This window comes from Platichthys flesus, chromosome 13 (genome assembly GCF_949316205.1).
Source record: "Platichthys flesus chromosome 13, fPlaFle2.1, whole genome shotgun sequence".
Taxonomy (NCBI): Eukaryota; Metazoa; Chordata; class Actinopteri; order Pleuronectiformes; family Pleuronectidae; genus Platichthys; species Platichthys flesus.
In genome coordinates, this window is record NC_084957.1 from 5,245,549 (window position 1) to 5,268,206 (window position 22,658).

At 40.3% G+C, this 22,658-nt stretch overlaps 3 protein-coding genes and 1 long non-coding RNA gene across 4 annotated transcripts; 3 read left to right on the forward strand and 1 right to left on the reverse strand.

Annotated features, from left to right (window-relative positions):
* Positions 1-403: 403 nt before the first annotated feature.
* Positions 404-1,357, reverse strand: LOC133967594 (olfactory receptor 6N1-like). The gene has a single exon (XM_062403147.1). It carries the CDS (start codon positions 1,355-1,357, stop codon positions 404-406), a length of 954 nt encoding a protein of 317 aa, XP_062259131.1.
* A 3,316-nt stretch (positions 1,358-4,673) lies between these two features.
* On the forward strand, positions 4,674-8,624 carry zgc:162396 (uncharacterized protein LOC555292 homolog). The gene is given in 7 exon segments (XM_062402822.1): positions 4,674-4,983; positions 5,154-5,314; positions 6,026-6,126; positions 6,129-6,241; positions 7,377-7,480; positions 8,143-8,277; positions 8,451-8,624. Coding segments are annotated over 7 exon segments (816 nt in total). The 5' UTR covers positions 4,674-4,872; the 3' UTR covers positions 8,542-8,624.
* Positions 8,625-9,463: 839 nt separating this feature from the next.
* Positions 9,464-12,446, forward strand: zgc:162780 (uncharacterized protein LOC555377 homolog). Its single transcript, XM_062402820.1, has 6 exons — positions 9,464-9,760; positions 9,856-10,016; positions 10,703-10,919; positions 11,419-11,522; positions 11,632-11,769; positions 12,244-12,446. Exons 1-6 carry the CDS (start codon positions 9,650-9,652, stop codon positions 12,338-12,340), a joined length of 828 nt encoding a protein of 275 aa, XP_062258804.1. The 5' UTR covers positions 9,464-9,649; the 3' UTR covers positions 12,341-12,446.
* Positions 12,447-16,137: 3,691 nt separating this feature from the next.
* On the forward strand, positions 16,138-18,216 carry LOC133966808 (uncharacterized). The gene is made up of 4 exons (XR_009923989.1): positions 16,138-16,627; positions 16,948-17,134; positions 17,583-17,667; positions 17,977-18,216. It is a non-coding gene; the product is annotated as an uncharacterized LOC133966808 (long non-coding RNA).
* The last annotated feature ends 4,442 nt before the right edge of the window (positions 18,217-22,658 follow it).

Below are 22,658 nucleotides of genomic sequence, written 5' to 3' on the forward strand. Positions count from 1 at the left end.
CAAAGATAGATTTTAAAATTGCAGTGTATTTTGTAATGTGACTTCATCTTGTTCCTTGTCACAATAACAAAAATACATATATATTGATAAAATTCTTGTTTAGAATTATTATTTGAATTTACTGCAGGTCATCTTTACTCCAGTATCACTGTAGCTCTTTTACAAATGATACAAAGACTCTTTGTTCATCAATCAGCAATTCATGTTTTATTCATGATTTACATATTTGTATTTTGTTTGGTTAATTGATCAATAGGGAAAAAATGCCTCTATATCAATCTCCACAAAATTTAAGACAAGTATTCATAACAATCATGTAACTTACTCTTATTTAGTTAGGTCAAATAATTAGTAAGATAATGATGAAAGAAGGTCACATCAGCACAAGGACATTATATCACTCTTATTTCTGAGGTTTAGCTTTTTCATCATGTTTTGAGCAGGAGAGCATTCTGGATATCGTTTTTCTAATTTCTGGTAACTTCAGGCCATACATAAGAGGATTCAGAATCGGAGGAATCACAACAAACTCAAGTGACAGAATTATACCTAGAAATCGATTGAGCTCTTCAACATTAATTCTGCTCAGGGAAATGTCACAAAACACAGTGATGGAATAACTGACAAATGTAACAATGTGTGGCACACAGCTTTGTACTACTTTGCCCTTGAATGTTAAATTACGTTTTCTACAAACCAAAAATATTTTTACATATGTAAACAGAACAAAAGCCAGGGGAAGGAATATTGCAAAGGAAGTAAAAAGCATTCCAACAAGGTTATTGATCAGAGTAGCAACACATGACAATTTTACAAGAGGCCAGTTTGCACAAAACACCTTTGGTATCTTATTGCCACACAAAGGAAGCCTGAAGGACAGATATGCACAAACTGCAACAGCAATGGATGGAAAAACCCAGGATACTAAAATCAGCTTAGACACCACCTTCAAGGTTATTTTGTTGTGGTAGTGCAAAGGTTGACACACAGCGACATATCGATCATATGCCATGATGCCTAAAATGCTGAGCTCATAGGAGGCATAGGAGTAAATGATGTACACCTGAGTTAAACATGCCGACCGTGAGATCATATGAGTATCAGACAAAAGGTCTCTGAGAAATCTGAGGAAGAAGCCAGCAGAGCCGTACATAGAGTTAATAGAGAGGCACATGATGAAAATATACATGGGCTCATGTAATTTCTTCTCTTGTGATATTGCCAGTATTATGACCAGATTAGCTAAGACAATAAACGCATACAGCAAGAAACACAAGACAAATGTCGGGTAGCGGTAGCTGCCTAAGTTCACAAACATGGTGAGGTTAAAATAAGGGGGATTTGTATGGTTTTCCATTTACCTCATATACAGAGACAGAGGTGGTTCAGTGATGAGAAAACTCTACAGTCTCATCTTCAATAGCTACAGTGCAGTTCCCCTCCCTTTGACCTGTTTAGTCACTAACTGAGGCAGTTACTGTGATAAATGATACAATACAATTATGAGTTAGAGGTATACACGTTTGTCAATATACAGAAGTAAATATCATCAATAAGTAAGAAAGTTAATCAGAACTAAGTCTTTGAGGTCCCTCTGCTCCTGAATGATCCTCACGCTGGCTGTGTGTGGTCTGTGGCAGGGAAGGTTACCACTGGTTTCACCAAAGCAGTTGAGAGTCTCTTTATTTTGTCACACACACACTGTTATTACATCATCACAGGCATCACTCCTTTGGGAAACTGGACATGAACTTGTAAAAATCACTTTAGATTACAACCCTTTTACTGATAACAATAAACATGTCGAAAACAAATTACTCTTGAGCCTACCTCTGCACAAATATCCAACCAACTTTACTGGCCTATCAAGACAAAGCTGACAGTGATGGTATCTTGTCACCTCAGCTTCAATGTGGAGTTGTGTCTTAAAACATTAGTGTCAGCACAATCTACTTCAAAAGATCAGGGATAGATCAAGTATGTCAGATTTTGAGCAGTGGCAGTATACACTCACAAACTCCTCTGTTAGGAACACCATACTAATCATGGGTGGGGCCTCCCTCTGCTCTCTAAATTACCTCAAATATTAGCGGCATTTGTTTGACACAATGTTAGAAAAGTTCCTGCTACATGTTGACATGACTGCATCAGGTCATTTGTCAGTTGAACATTCAGGGCACTGTCAGGCATACATGCAAATTTCATCAGCTGTGAACCTTTGCCTCTTGTTCACTTCTAAATGAAGAGGTTGATAAAACATTTTCCTCTGATGGCGGGGGAAATCGTGGCATGGCGTTATATCCCCTCAGCATTCACTTATGCTGCTGGTCTCTCATTGTTCATGATACAAGAGAGAAGATTCATGCTTTGTGACAAAGTGCATTACCATGCTGGAAATAGTTGGTAGAAGACAGTACACCGTAGCCTTCAAGGTATGAACATGGTCTGCATAACACTCAGACAGAAAGTTGGATTCAGAGCAAGATTGATTGGTATTAAGGTCCCCAGTAGCCTGGACTGTTGACATGAAGCAGGTTGGTTTACGTGCTATCGATGCCAGATTCTGAGCTTGTCATCTGCAGCCTCAGCAGAAATCCAGATTTTCATCTTTCCAGCCTTTGACTGTCCAGTGTTAGCCAGTCTGTGTCCACTGCAGCTCTTGGCGGACAGAAGAGGAACCCAACATGGTCTTCTACTGTTGTAGCCAAACCACCTCAATACTGGACCTGTTGTTCATTCTTAGATTGTTTTCTGCTCACTGCATTTGTGAAGAGTCTGAGCTACTGTCGATTTTCTGTCAGCTCCATTCACTCGTTGGTCACCCAAACATTGTCTCTACACCGAGCCCAACACCCCAGCATGTGTCTTGGGTGCATAAACATTACTAGTTAGTACTTTTCAGTTTATTGTTAGTTACAGCGTTTTCATTGGATTTACTGGCAGTAATGTATATATCAAAAATCACTACCCTCATCGTTCAATACAGTATTGTTAGACTTATAGAATGTGACTTTTGACTCTTATTGAATGATACTCTAGTCACCAGATAAATGTGTTTAGGAAACAAATGCACAAATCTAAAACCTTTTGGCATGATGTCAGATACAGAGATAACTGCTTAGACCTAAAGACTTTATAGTACGATGCTGGTACCAAGTGCACAACAACAACTTTTGCTACTCAACTATATGTTTAAAGATTGTGTAAGTCTTTAAGACCCTAATACACTTTTCAAAAGTTTCAAAAGAGCTGGCCATATTCCAAGAGTGATGTAAGGCTACTGCAATGACTTGTGTTAGTCCCAGGTCCCTCTTCAATGCCCACCACTGAGATCCCTTGAGTATTTTACCAGGTGCTGAGTAACCGGGGCAATTAGTATTACTTTAGCTTAGTTTTTTCATTGAAAGAAACAAATAAACATGAAATGCTACTTTAAAGGATAGATATGGGTTTGGTTTCCATCAACATAAGGGTTAATGATGTCAAGACTTTAATGAGAGCCCATGGGGCAGAACACGGCATGCTTTGTTTTTCAAAGGTTATAAATACTAAGTAACTCATTTGGAAGTGGTCAACAGGTCATTATCTCCATCATCCCTCAAGAGCAATTAAACACACTTGGCCACCCTGGAGGCCCATCCTCGGCAACCAAGACAAAACAAAGATGTTTTCAGTGTTGGTCAAGAGTATGAACAATAAACTTAGATTAAAACAACATGCAATATTGAAGGGGCCTTTGCAAGTTCACTACAGCTGCCGTTATAATGAATCTCTATGATCTTTTGATTCAAGGAGCAGCCTCTTCTGACATGTGAATGGGTCATGCACTTGTAGGTGGTGGTCATGGTTTCAACTTTCCAAAAAAGTAACGTCTGTTCAGATTTTCACTGGTGACAAGTGAGAGGGTTGAAAGAGACAAAGATAGCGGTGAGCAAAAATGAATTAACAATCTCAAAGCTCTGGTAGATCTGACTAATAGCGATTGTGTTTACATATAAATGAACTTATTCCACAAACTCATTGCAAATGACTGCCAGAAATGCAATGATTAAGACAAATTACTTTATTTATGTAGGGGTAGAAACACCTGGTATAAAACAGGAAATAGTTTACCCAAAAATGATAATTAACTCATTATCTTCTCCCCACTATGCCGATGGAGGGATGGGTGAAGTGTTTTGAGTCCACAAAACACTGCTGGAGTTTCAGTGGTAAACAGTATAGCAGCCGAATCCAATATGTCTAAAGATATTAGGGACTAATCTTCAGACGTAAAAAAAACAACATTAAAAAATCGTAACATGTCTCCATACTGCTTGTGTGGTGTCATCAAAGTGTCAACAACCCCCGACATCCATATTCGACTTGAAACGATTAAGTCATTCTTTTGTAAGTTTGCAGTTGTTAAATACCCTCTGCTAAAATGATTCGGCAATGACGGGGGAAGCCAACGGCCCTTTTCCCTGTGACTCACTGTCAACATGTCTGCATCTCAGTAAACATGAGTTTCTTCATTTCACATTAAACAAGTAGAAAAAATGTTACATTCACAAAACAGCTCTTCCGGTAAGGCATTCTGGGTTCTCCACTGCAGCTGGATTTACTTAGTAACTGAACTCTGTTGAACACAGTGATTATTTCCCAGCGTGTTAGGTATTAAAAAGAAGACTTAACTACCCTGTTGGAATTGGGTGAAGTGTGAAGATTTTCCTGGAAGCGGCTTAATTTAAAGGGAACATAACAAATGCTGACAATAGACTGAAATACAGAATAAGGAGGAGCTTTACTCAAAAAGGTGGACTTCTGGAACAAAGGTCAGAGAAGGCACAGCTGACAAACGATCAGATAGACGACACTAAAAGAAACACCACCATGACACACCGGTTCTTTGAGGGGAAGGATCACGCCTCCATCTACCAAAAGTATCGCTTTGCGCCTCCAGATGAGGTCAAAGATATTCTTCTGCGATACTTAGATGAAAAGGTGAGAGGTGATCAGGGCTATGAAGATACACTGCACTCTCTTAGCAAAGTGCATAACGAGCTCTGGAATAGGGTCTTCTGCTTATTTGTTATAAAAAATGAGAGTTGTTGGTGAACCTGCAACATTCATCTTAATGACAGCAAAGACTAACTTTATGTTGACATCCAAAGAAGGGACAGCCACATGTGCTGGCAGTAGATCTGGGATGTGGGACAGGCCAGACCACTCGTCTGTTGGCGCCGCACTTTAAAGAAGTCGTGGGAATTGACATCAGTGAGTGTCAGCTGGAGGAGGCCAGAGCTGTGCCCGGTTTCTCCAACATAAAGTACAGGTAAGACATCTGGAGGCGCTGTTATGCTAACCTGGAAACAACCTGAATTGTGTAAAATAGTGTTTGTTAATTTTACAAATATTCTTCGAGGCTCATGATTGTGATCTGGAGTTTATTGCTCCTCTCATAAAGTGCTCTACCTAGGCTGCAGAAATTAGCTTTACTAGGATCCACCCCTATCTCTAGACAGTGAGGATTTGTTTACAGCGAATTTGTCCAAAACGGCTCTAGCACTTGGACAGAGGGCCTCTGCCTTCAATTTCCAATGCAAGAGTAATCTCAACCATTGGGTATTGAGTAAAATGCCTTAATGGGGTCAAGTCAATACACAACTAGGCGCCCCTTCCCTTAGTGTACCTCTCTGATCAGCTGGGCGACAACTCCAATGTGTTACAGGCACCCGGGAATCCCAGAAATGCTACGCACCGTTTCTGAGGTGTCAGTGAGTGTATTCTCATGTATGAAGTCTGTAATCATTCTAGATAAATCCCTGAAGGAGACTTAACTGTGAGTTTGAGTTATGTTTCTATGGTACCCAGATACCTACCTGTATTGGTTTATTCTTGGGCAAAATCACTTCCAAAAGAAGCGTTTTTTTTGGAAGTGATTATATAGCCAGTGGTAATGGTTGTGTCAGTGAACAGTGTCCAGTTGTCTCTCTCTGTGCTATTTATCAGGACCCACAGGCTGTTCTGTCCGTTGCACCTGCAGGAAAGGGAGAGCAGAGGAGCTTCCATTCTCTGACGGCTCTGTAGACTTGGTGACGGCATCAGCAGCAGCCCACTGGTTTGATCACTCCAGGTTCCTGGCTGAGGACATCGGGTTCTGAAGCCCAGGGGCTGCATTGCTCTGCTGAGTTACACCAATCAGAACAACAGTCTTTCCTACCAGAACTGTGGAGAAAAACTTAACAGCCTCTATGAAGAGGTGGGTGTAATAACTAAAATCATTGTTTTAGTCAAATGTGAAAATAAGGATAACACCACAACTTCCAAAGGTCTCCATTAAAGTGGAGATAATGCTACTGTGACACATGTCGATGCCACCGGGGTCTCCCCCACCACTGCCAGAGGTGAACCTGTTGCTTTTCAGCCTCTTTTTTATTAATTAAACTGCACCAAACATAGATTCCAAAACACTAAACATACATTGACCAGCAGTTTCTGCTTACGTAGCAGCTCAGCTCCGTCATCTGTCTCTTTGTCTGTCTCTGAATTTCTCCTCATGTGTCTCTGTCATGTCTCTTTCGCATCTCTTTCCAGTCTCTTCCCCTGTGGCCGCTCTTTTGAATCAAGGGAGAGGTAATTGTCCAACTAATCAGCCAATCAACTCCCTGAGGTTCTCCTGGAGCTGCTCTCTAGCTCCTGTCACTAGCATCCTTAATAACAACAGCAAACATACAGATTTATAAAACTGCAGTTTTTACTGTTAAATTTGTTTTCAATGTTAGTTTATATTACTTACATTATATATTATTTAAACATACATACAGGAACACAATAAAAGTCAGTGCCTACAGTAAAGTTTCATCTTTGTATCTATATTCACTTCCAGGTGAAACAGCTGCTGATGCCATACACCAGCAACATCCCAGTAGCTCAGTGTAACAGTAAACTATTATATTAAAAAGAAGACTTAACTACCCTGTTGGAATTGGGTGAAGTGTGAAGATTTTCCTGGAAGCGGCTTAATTTAAAGGGAACATAACAAATGCTGACAATAGACTGAAATACAGAATAAGGAGGAGCTTTACTCAAAAAGGTGGACTTCTGGAACAAAGGTCAGAGAAGGCACAGAATCAAGGGAGAGGTAATTGTCCAACTAATCAGCCAATCAACTCCCTGAGGTTCTCCTGGAGCTGCTCTCTAGCTCCTGTCACTAGCATCCTTAATAACAACAGCAAACATACAGATTTATAAAACTGCAGTTTTTACTGTTAAATTTGTTTTCAATGTTAGTTTATATTACTTACATTATATATTATTTAAACATACATACAGGAACACAATAAAAGTCAGTGCATACAGTAAAGTTTCATCTTTGTATCTATATTCACTTCCAGGTGAAACAGCTGCTGATGCCATACACCAGCAACATCCCAGTAGCTCAGTGTAACAGTAAACTGGAGGAGTTATACTTTGCCATCCCTTTTCCAGACAAAGAACGGTAATTACAACACAGACACTTAACTGACCAATGCTATAGGTTCACCTATGTAATTCCTAGAATGACCTGTCGGCTTACCTTTAAAAAGACAAATTAGGCTTCATTTTATATCCTGGCCTTTAAAATATGGATAACAAAAGTTTATAAACAATTTGTTTGGTTTCTCAGAGAATAAGTTTTGGACCTTTAAAGAACAAATGTGTCCTATTTAGGGGAACGTTATTCGTGAGTGTGTGCAAGACCAAAATTAAAGACTCGATATAGTAAATTCAAATGTGGTTTTAATAAAATAACAATAATCTTTATTAAATCATCAGGTTTAGAAGAAACAGGTAAAATAAATTAGTATACAAATACCAGTGCCATGTAAAATGCTCAATAAAATAGGTTAAAAAGACAAGTTATAAAGAAAGTTAAGACTCAGGTAAAATTATTAAAGGCTCTTTGATAAAATTATGTTTTAATAAGAGACTTTAAAGAGTTCACTGAGTCAGCTGACCTGATCTCCTCAGGCAGGTTGTACCAGAGCCTCGGGGACCAGATGGCAAATGCTCTGTCCCCCTTAGTTTTTATATCCGGGCCTCTGGAACAGACAGGAGACTTGAAAGAATCTGGTTTCTATTTCTCATTATTATAAATGAATCTACTTTATGATACAACAGGATCGAAACAGAAGTGAAATCTTTCATCACTTTGAAAAACCTGGTGGGATTTATTGAGACCCTGTCCATGTTCCAAACTTACAAGGAGAAAGACCCTCAGGCGGCTAACGACCTGCTGCTCAACACTGAGAAGAGGTAACATACACACACACATACACACACACACACTCTCACACACACACACACAAACACACACACCAGCATTTCTCCAGGTATCCATTTTTAGATTTTTTTTTAATAATTTACTGAATGTCTTCCTAGCACTCTACAAGTTATATAATCAGACTCTGTTTCTCACTGCTTCACAGGTTTCTGGATGAAATGGGAGTCACGTCTCCGGACACTGAAATAGAGTGGATGATGGAATATTTCTGTGTCCTGGCATCTAAACCACAATGATCAACGTTACAGAAAAAGAAAAAGAAGAAACTGATCCTGGGATGTTAAAGCCTGTATATGTATTAAAGAGTGTGCGTATTGAATTTGGACATTTCTGTGTTTTTCCCCAGTCGAACTCTTACTGACCTTTTGTATGTAATGTAAACTCTGTATGAAAAGCTTTACAATCTAATCCTTAACACACTGTGTTCTGTCACAGAAACTACGATTCAAAACATTTCCAAATGCAGCTGAACCCTAACAGACTTATTTGTTGTAACTGCTTCAGTGTGACTTTATTATGTGCTATTTTTCATTCTGTTGAAGATGACTTGTCACTTCTACTTTGTGCAACATGAAAATATGTGTAGTGTAATGACACTAGGGACATCATACTGCATTGCCATTAAAACTACTTTCTGAAGACGCCAATAATACAACAAAAAAGACTAAGTACTTTTTATATTTCATTGACAACCAGATATAACTTAGACATTGCAGAGTCAAGTTTACAATTCCAATAATTATTATATGAGCAGTTTATTATTAATCCTATGAAGTCACAGTTGACATGTCCTCACAGCCCTTGCAGGAAAAGGACTGAACTAAATTCTGCTGACCAGCACCTGTAGAGGTTTATAAGCAGTGACTGTTAATAATTAACAACCTTAGTTAAAAAGTACCATGAGATTTAGAAGCCAACAGACGCACACACAGCTGCACACAACACGTCTTTGCAGTATTATAATTACACACATACAAGCCGTACCTCGGGCACATCCTCACCAGCTTGGTCTGACATCACCCATGAACCGACCCAGACCTGTGAGCTTTGCCTAAATGTGTTATTTTTATTATTACATTCAGGTCACTCAGCATTGTTGCACACAGAGAGGGAGCTGTCCCTTTAAACACCCTCATTATGAAACACACCACATACCAGCAGAGATAACGGAGCCTCCCATTTCCCTTGCACCCCGTTGTTTCCCTCTTGTGTGTGTGCGTCCATGCATGTGTGTGTGTGGTTCTGAATGCCTGCCTGCAGACGAAATAGAAGGTAAAGTCAATTTTTTTAAGCTCTTTATGAAGCTTATGATAAATCAGCTGTTCACGGAGGCATCAGTTAACAATGGCTCACCGTCTGTTTGAGGGCAAGAAGCATGCAGCTTCTTACTTAAAGTACAGGGTCTCCCCATCAGAACATCTTATACAACAGGTCCTTGGATTCCTGGAAAAACGGGTAAGTGCAAGTAGGAAGAGGATGGCAGCCTCTGGAATATTAACTACTGGAGGAGAAATGTTAAAACTAACTGCACAGCGATGTTATTTTGACAGAAAGCTCGTCCCTTTGAGCTGGCAGTGGATGTGGGTTGTGGCTCGGGACAAGGCACTCGGCTGCTGGCCCAACACTTTGCTTCCGTGGTGGGGACAGATGTGAGTCCTGCCCAGCTGGATTTGGCTGTCCAGTATGCCCTCGAGGCAAACATCACATATAGGTAAGCATGGACCAACCTGCAGTCAGGATTCATATTTTTAGGTTTTTACATGAGACCGTAGGTGAAAGGCTAATTCAAGCTTCATGGGTTTTGTTTCAGTTTGTTTGTTCCATGTTTACCTGGCTACAGAGGGAGAAATCAAGCCAACCATTCAAAAAATGCATGGCGAGATATCAAGAAAACACCAACATGTTTTTATTTACTGCTCTGTTGAGTCACTTGGCGACAAGAGAGAACAATGGGAACCCTGTCTGGTGAAAGTCGGTCATGCTGTGAGGCCCACACTGCAGAACCAACATACAGTCAACTGAATAATAATCCCCTATGTATTGTTTGACAATATAATATATACAACACAAATAGTTAACAAAATTAATATGCAAAGCATGGAGCACATTGATTTAATAAACCCAGTATCAATGGAGTATTTATTCCCAGTATTTGAGATATTTTAGAATATCTACATTAATATCAGTAAAACCTGGATGGATACAAGGTGGAGTTAATCATGTATTGCATTGGTGCACCATTAAAACTCATAAATTAATAGTTTAATCTGACTTAGTGATTTGTGTATGTAAGGATTCATTAGTTGTAGAATGTGGAAAGGCCCAAACGTGGTTTCACCTGGTGTGTGTGTGTGTGTATGGAGATTGATTCAGTTCCTGCTACCTTCCCATCTTCAGAGAGTGTGCGGCTGAGGAGCTGCCGTTGGCTGACAGCTCAGTGGACCTGGTGACGGTTATGACTGCGTTCCACTGGTTCGACAGGCCACGCTTTCTCCTGGAGGCCCACAGAGTCCTGAAGCCCCGCGGCTGCTTGGCTCTGCTCAGCTACACCATGGACATGGAGCTCAGCTACGACGGCTGCTCCTCGCAAGCACTCAACCAAGTCTGCACAGAGGTACACGCAGAGTGAGAGAGGTTACTGTGAATGTGCATATGAATACAGTTTTCAAATGTTTTAGACATACTTACGTGTCAAGTAAATGAAAAGCATACGTAGCAGCATAATCATAATTAAAGGGATCAATCCTGCTGACACGGGTACTTCAGGGAACCATTAATAGTCATGAACTGTTCATATATCTGCATATTGAAAGATCAGAGTCCCACCACAAGCAATTGTGTTTATTTACCATGAGGACTGTGTGCTGTGAGTATGAGGATAGCATTTTTCCTTTAAGATTTAAGATTACACGTGTTCAGACAGGATTCATCCCACTGACACAAACTAAACAGGCAAATATCATCAGAGAAAATACAAACAACACAAGCAAATCACATTGCACAACATCGCCATCTAGTGGTTATTATTGTGTAAAGCCCATCAGTGAGTAAAACACCTGAGTTGTGTATAATGACATCAGTGAGTTGACGGACTCTTCTGATGATTTGATCAGTTTTATGCAGCTTTAAAACTCTACCGCGACCCTCACATTGGTCCCAGCACTATTGAGTTGTACCGGGCGGCGTATGAATCCATCCCTTACCCGGACAAGGAGTGGTGAGTGAACACATTCCTCTCTGCCAATTTCTAAATATTAGTTTTCCAATCTTTTATCACTTCGGGCAGTACAGTAGTCAGATGTGTGTGTTTGTGTGTGTTCCTAAAGGCAAGAGTGTGTGAGAGTGAGAAAGGCCATGCCTCTGTCCGGCTACATGGGGATGGTGGAGTCTTTCTCCAGTTATCAGATTCTGCTGAGAGCCGACCCGCAGAAGGCCGAGCAACTCTCCCAGGACATCTGTCAAAAGTAAATACTTATACACCACACTATACACACGCATGCCATCACACATGTTTGTGAAAATGTAAAAAAGTACTGATATGATGACATTATCTCTACCAAGGATTTAACATTTCTCCCCTGTCTGGTTGTTTGTTGGTTTGTTGGTTTGTATCTTTATTTGTTTGTGAGAAAGAAACTTGCTGGAGAGATTTGTCATTGAAGAACCTATTGAATTTGAGTGATGATCCGAATCTCTAATTTAGTTTTTACTCAGGGAGAAATGAATATTTTAGGGACAGATATCTATGAGTGTGGGACGTTTGGTGCAGCTTCCTTGAATTTAAGGAGACCGTTGAGACTTAGGCAGAGGTTTGCACCATTCTAGTTGTTATATGACACGCTGAGAGATAAGATCTGCCACAGGGACAGGATGTTGCCCCTGACTTTACTCTCTGAATGACTCATAACACTTTATTTCCCATGCTCCTCTCTGTCCAGGCTGATGTCCGTGATGCAGGTGACCTCAGCAGAGGCAGAGGTGGTGGTGGCTGTGAAGTATTACTACCTGCTGGCCTGTAAACCAGAGGAGGCCTGAGTCCGACCACATCTCACACTTTCAACACCGGCCAGCAATGTCGTGGACACAGTAAATCTATGTGTGAGGTTGTTTAATAAAATACCACTAGAGGGTGACATTCGAATCAAGACTCATGTGTTTATTGTCTCTGCATTCACTGTCTATGTTCATTTTGTTGGGCTTTTTTTCATGTGGCCTTCATCCACTTTACATAATCTCAGAGACGTATATTCTCTTTATTTGCAGACCACTGTCGATTTATTTGCTCTGACTCCTCCACAATTGCGTCGAATCTTCATTTGATTTTATCAGCAGTGATTAAGATTTCAATGATAGAGGTGATGGACCTCATAGTGGGATTCTTCTGATGGAGACAGACACACATTAGAAACTGGCAGAGTGGAGGCATTAAGCCTTCTGTGTCATTGCCTGACTCCACTTGACTGATAATGGTGTTCTGAGTGGACAAGTTTGTTTTCCTCTGCATTTCTCTACACTGTGCCAGCAAGTTGTGCGTCCGCAGCTGTCAGTCACATGTTCTCAGCTCGACTGAGCGGCGTTCCACCTGATGAAGAGCAGACTGGCGGCTGAGAGGCAGCAAGCGGAGGAGCTGAGGGAATCTGCAGTGAAGCTGGATCACCAGGGGACATTCAAAGAGTTGGCTGATAGCTGTGGGTCAAACACCTTTCACTGACTACACACAATGTTGAATATTATTAATATCTCTTGATACTTTACAAAAAAATTGTATTTCAACATTTCAGTCTACTAGTCAGACAACCTGAATGGAATTTTAAACATTCAATCAAACAAAACACAATGTACATGACCCTGTTTGAGTTGAATATGAATGTCGGGGCTTCCGGACCCACAGAGGGATGTTGTGTCTTTTCTGTTGTTTGATTACGTCTGAATAATGACTCACCTTTGACTTCTACTGCATTGAATTCTGCTGCAACAAAGTTTACCCCTGAAACTCCAGAAGTGATTTGTGGACTCAAACACTTCACCCACTCCTCCATCGGCATAATGGTGAGTAGAGAAGGAGGGTGAACTATCCCTGATACTATATACTGATTCCTTAGAAATAAGCAGCACGCACTCTTCAGTATTTTCATCCTAGTGCTGACGCTCACATTCACAAAGCATGTTTGAATTGCATCAGGGATTTGTTGAAGTACACAGACAAAACCACTAGAGGGTGGTATTTGATCAAAAGTGATGACAAATCTATGATTATTGCCACTTGTGCTTGGAACGTCATAATATAGTATTCACCAGCTCATACATTTTCATAATAAACATATATGACCCAATGTAAAGCACTTTTGCCATGTTGTACACAATTGGTGAAAAGGTTTTAGAGAACCCTCAAAGGGAAGGGACAGCTGGCAGGTCAGGGGTGAGATGGGCGCCACCTAGTGTCTAAACTGAGAAGTACAATACAGTGGGCAATAGTCCATAACATTGCAGTGATTTTATTTGAATGTCCATGTGGGTGACCCATTGAATTTTTCATTTGTGTTTGTGGGTGCGTGTGGGGTTAGTGTGGCCACATAGAAGGGGCCAGTTGGAGTCTTTAAAGCCATATAGAGAGCTGCGTTAAACTGCATGAACAGATCCTGTGGGCCTGTATGAATTATGTAAAGCTGGTATTGTATGTTCACTTGTATGTGAGCAATCACAATCACTGTCCCTGCAACGCCACCTACTGGATACAGACGGACTGTATACTAATAATCATAATAAAAGACATCTTTAGACTGTATCGTTATATCATATGATTACATATTTTTGTGGGCAAAGAGAACAAATTGTAAAAAAAGCTAAAAAAAACAAATTAAATATACATATTTTTTTAATTAGAATAAATTAAATTAAATTAAATTAAATTAAATTAAATTAAATTAAATTAAATTAAATTAAATTAAATTAAATTAATCCTGCGCAGTTCACTTCTGCGCAGGAGGTGCACATTCCACTTCTGCGCAGGAGGTGCGAGTTTGAGCATGTTAAAGCCCTCAAAAAGCCAATGAATTTGCCTGAATAATAATAATCCTTACAACCTCACTGTATGTCAGTGCTGTTGAATATTAATTCAGGCTTTTTAACATGGAGCTGGCCACTAGTGGCCATCCAGTGGACTGCAGCTTTTCCAGGAGGTTGCCCAATGGTTTAAAGGCAGATTTAATGCCTTTAATCAAAATGAGTGATGCTCAGGTCCTATAATGTGCTTTGAAGTTTTTGACCTTCAGATGTCATCCCTCCTCTCTTACCTTGCTGGACATCTCCTCAAAACCCACAAGTTTGCTACGGAGCCGAGACAGACAATTCATCATCAGGTAATTTACCCAACTGTATGTTCCCTCCTGCTTCTCTTCTTCCACCATAATTATCATAATAGTTTGATGGTACCTGCTTGCAAAAAAGGCTTCACCAGGGGCCTAAAGTCTCTGATTTGAAGCCCTGATCCACGAATTATTCCCTGGTTATTGGTAAAACTTAAAAAAAATCCTATCCCATTTTCCCAGTGTTAGAAGATAAAGATATAAGGGACTGACTTTATTTATTCAGCTATTAATGAGAATTATATAACGATACTTATTGATATCGTTTTATTGCCTAGCTCCCTGTTCTATTTGCAAACTTTGGCTATGATCTTTGTCCACTTAAGTCCAAGGGCTGAGTGATATATGAAGAAACGACACAGCACAGGATTTGGCCCTGATGTCTTTAATGGCGTCTTCAGTGTCCGTAGCAACTGACACAGACATTTCAGTTCTCATGTACATGTCTGAAAGCAACTAGATCTGCATATCGTGTCAGTGTCATTGGTTACTCTAATGTTTCAATGATTGTTTCAAGCCTGATTTACCTGACTTAAGTGTGACGCCGGATCTTTCCCGAAACGTCTTTCAACTCTGTCCGTAGATTTGTTTCCTTGGTCCCAATAGACGGATCGTCACCGACTTCTGATAAATCTGCAGAAGGCCGAGGACATTATCCGACGGCGTTTTGTTGGAAACATTAAGTTCATCAGCGAAATCTTCAAGCTCAAGATGCAAACGGAGGCCATCATGCATGACTGTGTGGTCAGGCTGCTGAACCACAAAGACGAAGAGACTGTAGAGTGTCTGTGTGACCTGCTCACCACCATGGGCAAGGTCCTAGACTTAGAGGAGGCCAAGGTGAGCTGGAAGTAGTACATTTGACATAAATCCTACATTTATTTTATTACGGTCTTAGAAAAGGTCTGAAGGGCTACAGATTGAAAGCTTCGAATATAATCTAGAGGATATAATGCAGCTGGTTTCCCTTTCCAAAACTAAATATTAAGAGAAATGCGTTGTTTGCAGGGATGAAGATGTGATGTGAACTTTTTGTCAGCAGTGTCTGGTAGATTGAATGGAGACATGCTGAACATGAACTTCATGTCTCAAATTAACCACTCTCCCTCTGTGTCTCACCAGCCTCGCATGGATGAGTATTTGAACCAGATTGAAAAGATCGTCAAAGAGGGGAAAACTTCGTCTCGAATACGATTGATGTTGCAGGATATTATTGACCTGAGATTGGTGAGTCCTCTGTTTATGCCAAAATGTATCTTGGCTGTGTGATAAAACCCAAACATGCTCGTAAATTCTCCGATCTGTCAAAGATAAAGAGCAAAGACATCTGTTTAACACTACAGAAACAGTCTGATTCAGGTTTGAAGTCATTGTTGTTCTGAAAATTTTGTTTTATTCAGCACAACTGGGTGTCCAGAGGACCCGAGCAGGGTCCGAACACCATTGACGAGCAGGAGGAGCCGAGAACAGTGCAACAACAACTGCTATCCAATGAAACCGAGAGACAGCCAGGTCAGGCCTGCAGTCTAAATCCTCTTTAAGGTTTAGAATCACATCGACACAGCTATAATGACTCAGGAAACCAGTCTGTCGACTTCCTGTCCATATAACCTGCAGAGATGCTTTCATGCCCAACAGCAGACAGGAAGTCCCCTCACTCCCTCCCATCTGCTAGCTGAGCTATAATATTTCATCTTGTAACGCAGCATTCCACAGAAACAGTCAGAAATGTCACTCTGTCTGCCACTTTCACAGCCGTCTGACTGCACTGTATTTCCTGTGAACTCATCTTAAACCTCTATTTCCCTGTTCGTTTTTTTTTTTGTGTGGGTGTGTCTCCACAGATCCAAGTGAGCAGAGAGATCAGCATGTACAGAACGAGGAGCCCTGGACCACTGTGCCTAGTAGGAACAAAAGAAGGACCAGAGACTCCAAGAATATTCCAAAGGTCTCCAAGGTGAGACGAGCTGTCCGAGGCTTTGACACAGATCTTACCATTCTACCTTTTTCTAACCTTCTACTGTGAGGATTGTACAAATGCACTGCATACAGGAGACGTGAAGCTGCGATTTACTTTCTGTCCCTAATAGTTGATTTGCTCATATTTCTACATTGGAATCACAAAAAGAATGACAAACAATTACCATGTGGTAACTGGTGGTGTTCCATGGAAACTTAAATCGTTGTCAGACGTGACTGCCGGGTAAAATCTGGAGAATTGGCTACAGACTTCAAACATTTAAATTACTTTGAAAATTTACATATTTTTTTTTTCAGAACAACTGGGTGTCCAGAGGAACCAAGCAGGGTCCGATAACCATTGTCCACAGGGAGGCAAAGATTAAAGAGAAGGAGGAGCCGAGAACAGTGCAGCCCCAAACGGACGAGAAGATCCAGCAGGGCCCCTGGGCTCAAGTCACATTGGTGAAGGGCAGCGCTGGAGGAGCCAAGGCCGGTGACTCAGGTGAGGTCACACCACATGACTTTCAAACCTATCAGATCACTGTGCAGTTCACACTACATGACCTGCTGATCAGGAGTCGTGTCACTGTTTCGACTTCATACTACAACACTTAAAGATGGAAGGGTGTCACTCACTTCACAATGTTTCGGCTGCTCCGCTCTGTTTAGCTGTAGTTGTCACTGATTCATCTAAGATATGAAGCTTGTTAGAAATCTGGGAGTCTGATAGTCTTTCATATCTATTACATTTTAACAGAATTTCCTTCATTATGTTCTTAAAAACGTTTTAAATTGAACTTGATGAAACCCTGATATAAAAAAGTAACTTACAGCGTATCCTGTACACGGAGTCAGGTGAAGCATCTTCCTCTTAATGACTGGACCTTGACTCTGATCACCCACAATCGTTATTTTTCACTTTTCTCTCTTTTAACGTTTCATCTCTGCAGGGCTCAACTGCTTCTCAGCACTGCAGTCCAGCCCCTCAACACAACCCTCCACCCCTCCTCAAGAGACGGCAGACTTCGACGGAAGGTATGAGATGACAACGCTGTCTGATTTGAAGGATGCTGTTGGTGTTAGGTTTCTCTGAAACTTGAGGAGAGTGTCTCTGTGATTTTGATATCTATCTTTCTTGCTAGCAGGATATTTTTAACTTTGATTAACTAGAATCCATTAATTTAAAAATAAATCAGTTCTGTTATTAGGGTTTTGTTTTGCTTCTATTTAGGTCATGATAATAATTTGTAGTAGGTCCAAAATTGGTTGAAAAACTTGATATTCTGAGTTTCTCATTAACACGGCCATCCTTCCTGACTCTTTGTTTATTCGTCTCCCACGCAGAAGAGGCAATAAGAACAGAAACCGCAGGAATCGCCTCTACAATCTGCTGCACAATGCGCCTGCTTTTTCTCAGCCGGATCCGTTGACCAGGGGAACCAGTTCGAAGGAGCTGCTGGAGAGTCCAGCCCCGGAGGACGAGTGGTATTGGTGATAGCCCTTGTAAATACAGTGTGAACATTACACACGTTTACCAATAAACTGATCAATACAGGAATTTGTTTAGGGAAACAAAAAATGAAATATGATGTTGTTCTCTAGTTTCCTTATATTTTCAGCTATGTATGGAAAAATATATACAAGTATTAAATATCCTTTTGCTATCATTTGATGCAAGCATTTCATTATTTGAAGGCAAACAGCATTTCTCCTCGTGAGAAACTTGTTTTTTTCTATCTTACACAATTTGTGCAGCTCCTTCCTTATTCTTTAATCGTTTGCGTGCCTACACAGAAGGTCTTTCTATTTTTATTAACAGCTTTATAGAATAATCCTTTAATAAATCCTTCAATAACTTTAATTGTACATATTTTGGCACCAAGTAAGTACAACCTATTTCCCAGAGGTCAGCTGAATTAGCACTAGTTGGATACAGTGTTGAAATAATATGATTTAGGCCGGCAGTGTTTAGGTCAGGGGTGTCCAAACTTTTTATCCCGAGGGCCACATACAGAAAATAATTTGCGGGCTATAGTTTGGACACCCCTGGTCTACATACTTTATCTTTTTATTTTTATTTGCCTTTATTTAACCAGGTCGGCCCCGTTGAGATACAATGACCTCTTTTGCAACGGAAGCCTGGCCAAGACAGCAGCATACAAAATGTCAAACAGTCACAAGACACACACAAATCACATAACACAGATCAAACAAGCTAAGTTCCCTGTTCCCTTAAGATAAGGCAACAGGACTAAAGCTCCGGATTCCCACCAAAACAAGAACAAGTGTGGTATGAAGCCGCTCCAATTTCTCTCACACGAGTCTTCAAAGTGTCAAGGTTTATGAGCTCCTTTAACTTTAGGGTTTTTTGCAGTACATTCCAAGCAGCAGGTGCATCGAACTTAAAACAGTGCTTACCAAATTCAGTGTTTACTTTGGGCATAATTAATAAATAAAGCTCATTTGAACGTAAGCAGTAATTGCTCTGGGATTTAAAGATGTACTTACATAAGTAGTGGGGGAGCAGACCCGAGATAGCTTTATAAATAAAAATATGCCAATGTATAAGGCGGCGTGCTGCCAGAGATGGCCACTCAACTCGAGCATATAAGATGCAGCGGTGAGTGAGGGCTTTACAACCAGTGACAAACCTTAAGGCACCATGATATACAGTGTCTAGAGAACGCAGACAGTTTGCTGGGGCATTCATATATAAGAGATCACTGTAATCAAGTACAGGGAGGAAAGTGGTAGCAATCAACTTTTTTCTGGTAAAAAAAGAAAAACAAGATTTGTGACTACTTAAACCTGATGAAGCTGGTTTGAGGTGAAATGGACAGAAGGTGAAAGAAAAGCAAACATGGAAGTATAAGAACGTCTTCAGCTGCTTGATGTGACAACAATTTCAAGAAGCCAACATTCTGTTCTTCGAGATTCGTTCTTTTTACATTTTCCAATATTTGGTCTTAATTTTAGAAAAGCTGTAAACCTTTAAATATTTTTCTCTACAAGACTTTTATTAAATGATCCTAGATGAGTCTTTGAGGAGAAGCAGAATGTCTCTGTGTTGTGGTGACAGAGCTGAGACGGATCTTGCTTCTTCTGCTCCAGAAGAGAGTCTCGGTGGAGAATCATTCTCAGACATCTCCACACTTGCTTTCCAAGACTGTCACTGATCTCTTTGATCGTCTGCTCCTCTAATCTCTGATTCCAGACAGGTGTTCAGGCGAAACTTATACCAGAGGTCACAATGTTTGCTTGAATCCACTTTTTAAACTTCTTTTAACAGCTACATTTGAACACAAACCATTCAGATCCACGTGTGAATGTGTGTGAATAAACACTCAACATAAGTCTAACTGAGCACAGGCAAATCACCACTGACAGGCAGGCTCAGGGTGAGATGATCTGAAGAGGACACTGCCTGTAGCTCTGTAACTTGGCAGGAAACCAGTAGCACTAACCCCACTCAGTTTCCTGGGAGGCACCAAAGCATGGAAAACATCCAGTCACCTTCAATAACCTCCGATGATCTGTGCACTGTGATCTGGCCACTTTGCAGGATTTCCAACTGAAACTTAGCTCTCACTTCTCTATTCACATGGCCTTAGTGTCTCAGAGTGTGTGTGCCCTGCAGGTTTGTCATGTTTTACACAAGTCCTCCCTTTTTATCATGTGACAGAGATACAGATGTGGTGGTATCGATTTTAAAGGGGTCTCTAACTGTATTGTCTGGACCTGGCAGCATTATGGGCTGGCGACATCTTCCATTGGCCGAATCACTCACCTGATCTCAGTGCAGCTTTGTGTTGGAGTTGGTGAAGAGCAGCACAATGTGAAGAGCCGAATGAGGCTCTAGTCATTGGAAGATAATCACCAGGGATCATTCAAGGAGAGTCTGCTGATGTCTGAGGGTCCAACACTTCAAACAGTCACTGACTGCAAAAGATTTTTCCACATATTAAATATTATTGATATCTATAAATGTTATGTAATTAAACATTTTATCATTTCACTTTGCTTTTTAAAGTCTTTGCCTTCACCCTCCTCCACGTTGATGAACTAAAATATAATTGATATAATCCCCTGTTACGTAGAGAATGAAAGCATGCTTCAAGAAAACAGTAAAATCTTTAAATGATTGTGTTGAATTAGGTGTTTCATTACAAATACAAAGTGAGGCAAAATGCAAGTGTTCCCAGTGTTCACTTAAAAAAAACATTTGCTCGATCAGGGACAAACAAACCTTCCTTTCTATTTGTTGTTTCAGTTGCACCAGTTTAATCTTCAGCAGCTCAGACTCTCTTCTCACACAAATACACACTCAACTCAAGTGATTCATTTCTATTGATGTGTCTTTTCACAATTGAATGTTCCCTCTTATACCAGGGTGTCAATGTCTCCAATGATTTCATCTGCATAGATTTAAATCAATGTATAAAATATGAATATTTCAGAAGGCACACGCTAAAACATTACATAAGATCTGAACATACAAATAGGATTCAGCACTTATTTGTATTAGTCCCAACAATCAGGATTAAAATATATTATATGGGTGTTGAGAGTTTAACTGGGAGCAAGTGTAGTTTTTAACAGAGTATATAGACGAGATATTAACGTCGGTGATGTCAGACTTGGATAATAACTCACACTTTGATTATGGTTCCTCTCTCTGGTCAAACTCTGCTCAGAGAGTTGGAACGATTTCAAACACGAAGCAGGTCTGCTGTACACATGTTCTCATCTCCACTCACATGTGCTGAAGCTGAACGTCCTCCCTGACTACTGAGTTCTATATTCAAATATTCCTTATGTTACTATATGATTTTGCCCTGACTGAAATATCTATGTCCACTATTTTTCCACTTGTTTTCATCATGTAGTCACCTGATGATATTCACTTTTGATGACCCCTGACCTGCTTATTAATAGTTTGCTTTTATATTTTACAAAAAGAGTTATAACAGCCCTTCTTAATTTACCAACGTGAACCATAAGTAAAGTAAACAAGGTATAAAACAGGATATGTATCGTTATGACGTGCGTTAGTCATGTTCTCGCAGAGGTAAATTGAGTCGACAAGATACGCTGACATCTGGGTCATGTGTTTCCAGCAGGGAGAGCGAACTCCCCCCCCGGTGTCAGACTCGCTTTCTGCAAGATTAAGACTCAAGGCCGGTGGGGCTGATGTCACTGCTGCTGTCACAGTCACAGCTGGATGTGAACTGACAGCCAGATGTGACACACACAGTAACTAGTGGTGTAAGTGTTGTAAGCGAAATACACGATTCTCCAATTGTTTGTGGGATTAAACTTTCAAATCTTATTTTTTATTTCTCTAATACTTTTGTTTATGATCAAACATCATTTGACATTCAGAAGCACCTTGTGAGTATCTATAAAGTGAATTAATTGTGATGTTTTATTCTTTGATAAAAAAAATAATTGTATTTGAAGAGGAACAAAAGTTTTCTGGGAATTCGTCCCAGATATTTGATACATACAAATGGAGTGCTGCTTCTCCATGTTTACTGTAGCTTTGGAACAGGAAGCAGACGTGTCCCAGATGGTCTGAGAGGAATGGAAACATCGTAACAAGAAAATGTATTTAAACACACAGGAAGCCAGTTTAAAAATCTGAGAACTGGAATTGTGTCATAAAATGTCCTATTTTATCGTAGATGTAAAGCTTGGTTTTGTTATTGTGTTAACATGTTCATACAATCGTTCACTGCAGAACTCTTCCACTGCGGAGGTGGAATGTCATTCAGGCCTTGATCTACAGTAAAGTCTGGAAAACATCAAAAACAGTTGTTTAGGTGCAAGAAGCTGTTAAGCTGTTGACAAACAACCTTATGAATTAGACCACAGAGGTTTAATAATTGCTGCTTCAGGGTAAGTGGGAAAAAGCTTTGATAAGTGTCAAATGTTTGCTTGATAATCTGATTCCATGCATTTTATGCGATTTTTGGAAACCCCTGCAGGTGTCAAGGCAGAAGGAGGTTCTGTTATTGAGAGAGTCA

Excerpts from the sequence above, each read along its gene's own strand:
- LOC133967594 (XM_062403147.1), bottom strand. The coding sequence starts at position 1,357 with ATGGAAAACCATACAAATCCCCCTTATTTTAACCTCACCATGTTTGTG.
- zgc:162780 (XM_062402820.1), top strand. The coding sequence starts at position 9,650 with ATGGCTCACCGTCTGTTTGAGGGCAAGAAGCATGCAGCTTCTTACTTA. Across the intron at positions 11,523-11,631 it reads CCTTACCCGGACAAGGAGTG|GCAAGAGTGTGTGAGAGTGA; the intron begins GTGAGTGAACAC and ends GTGTTCCTAAAG. Across the intron at positions 11,770-12,243 it reads TCCCAGGACATCTGTCAAAA|GCTGATGTCCGTGATGCAGG; the intron begins GTAAATACTTAT and ends CTCTCTGTCCAG.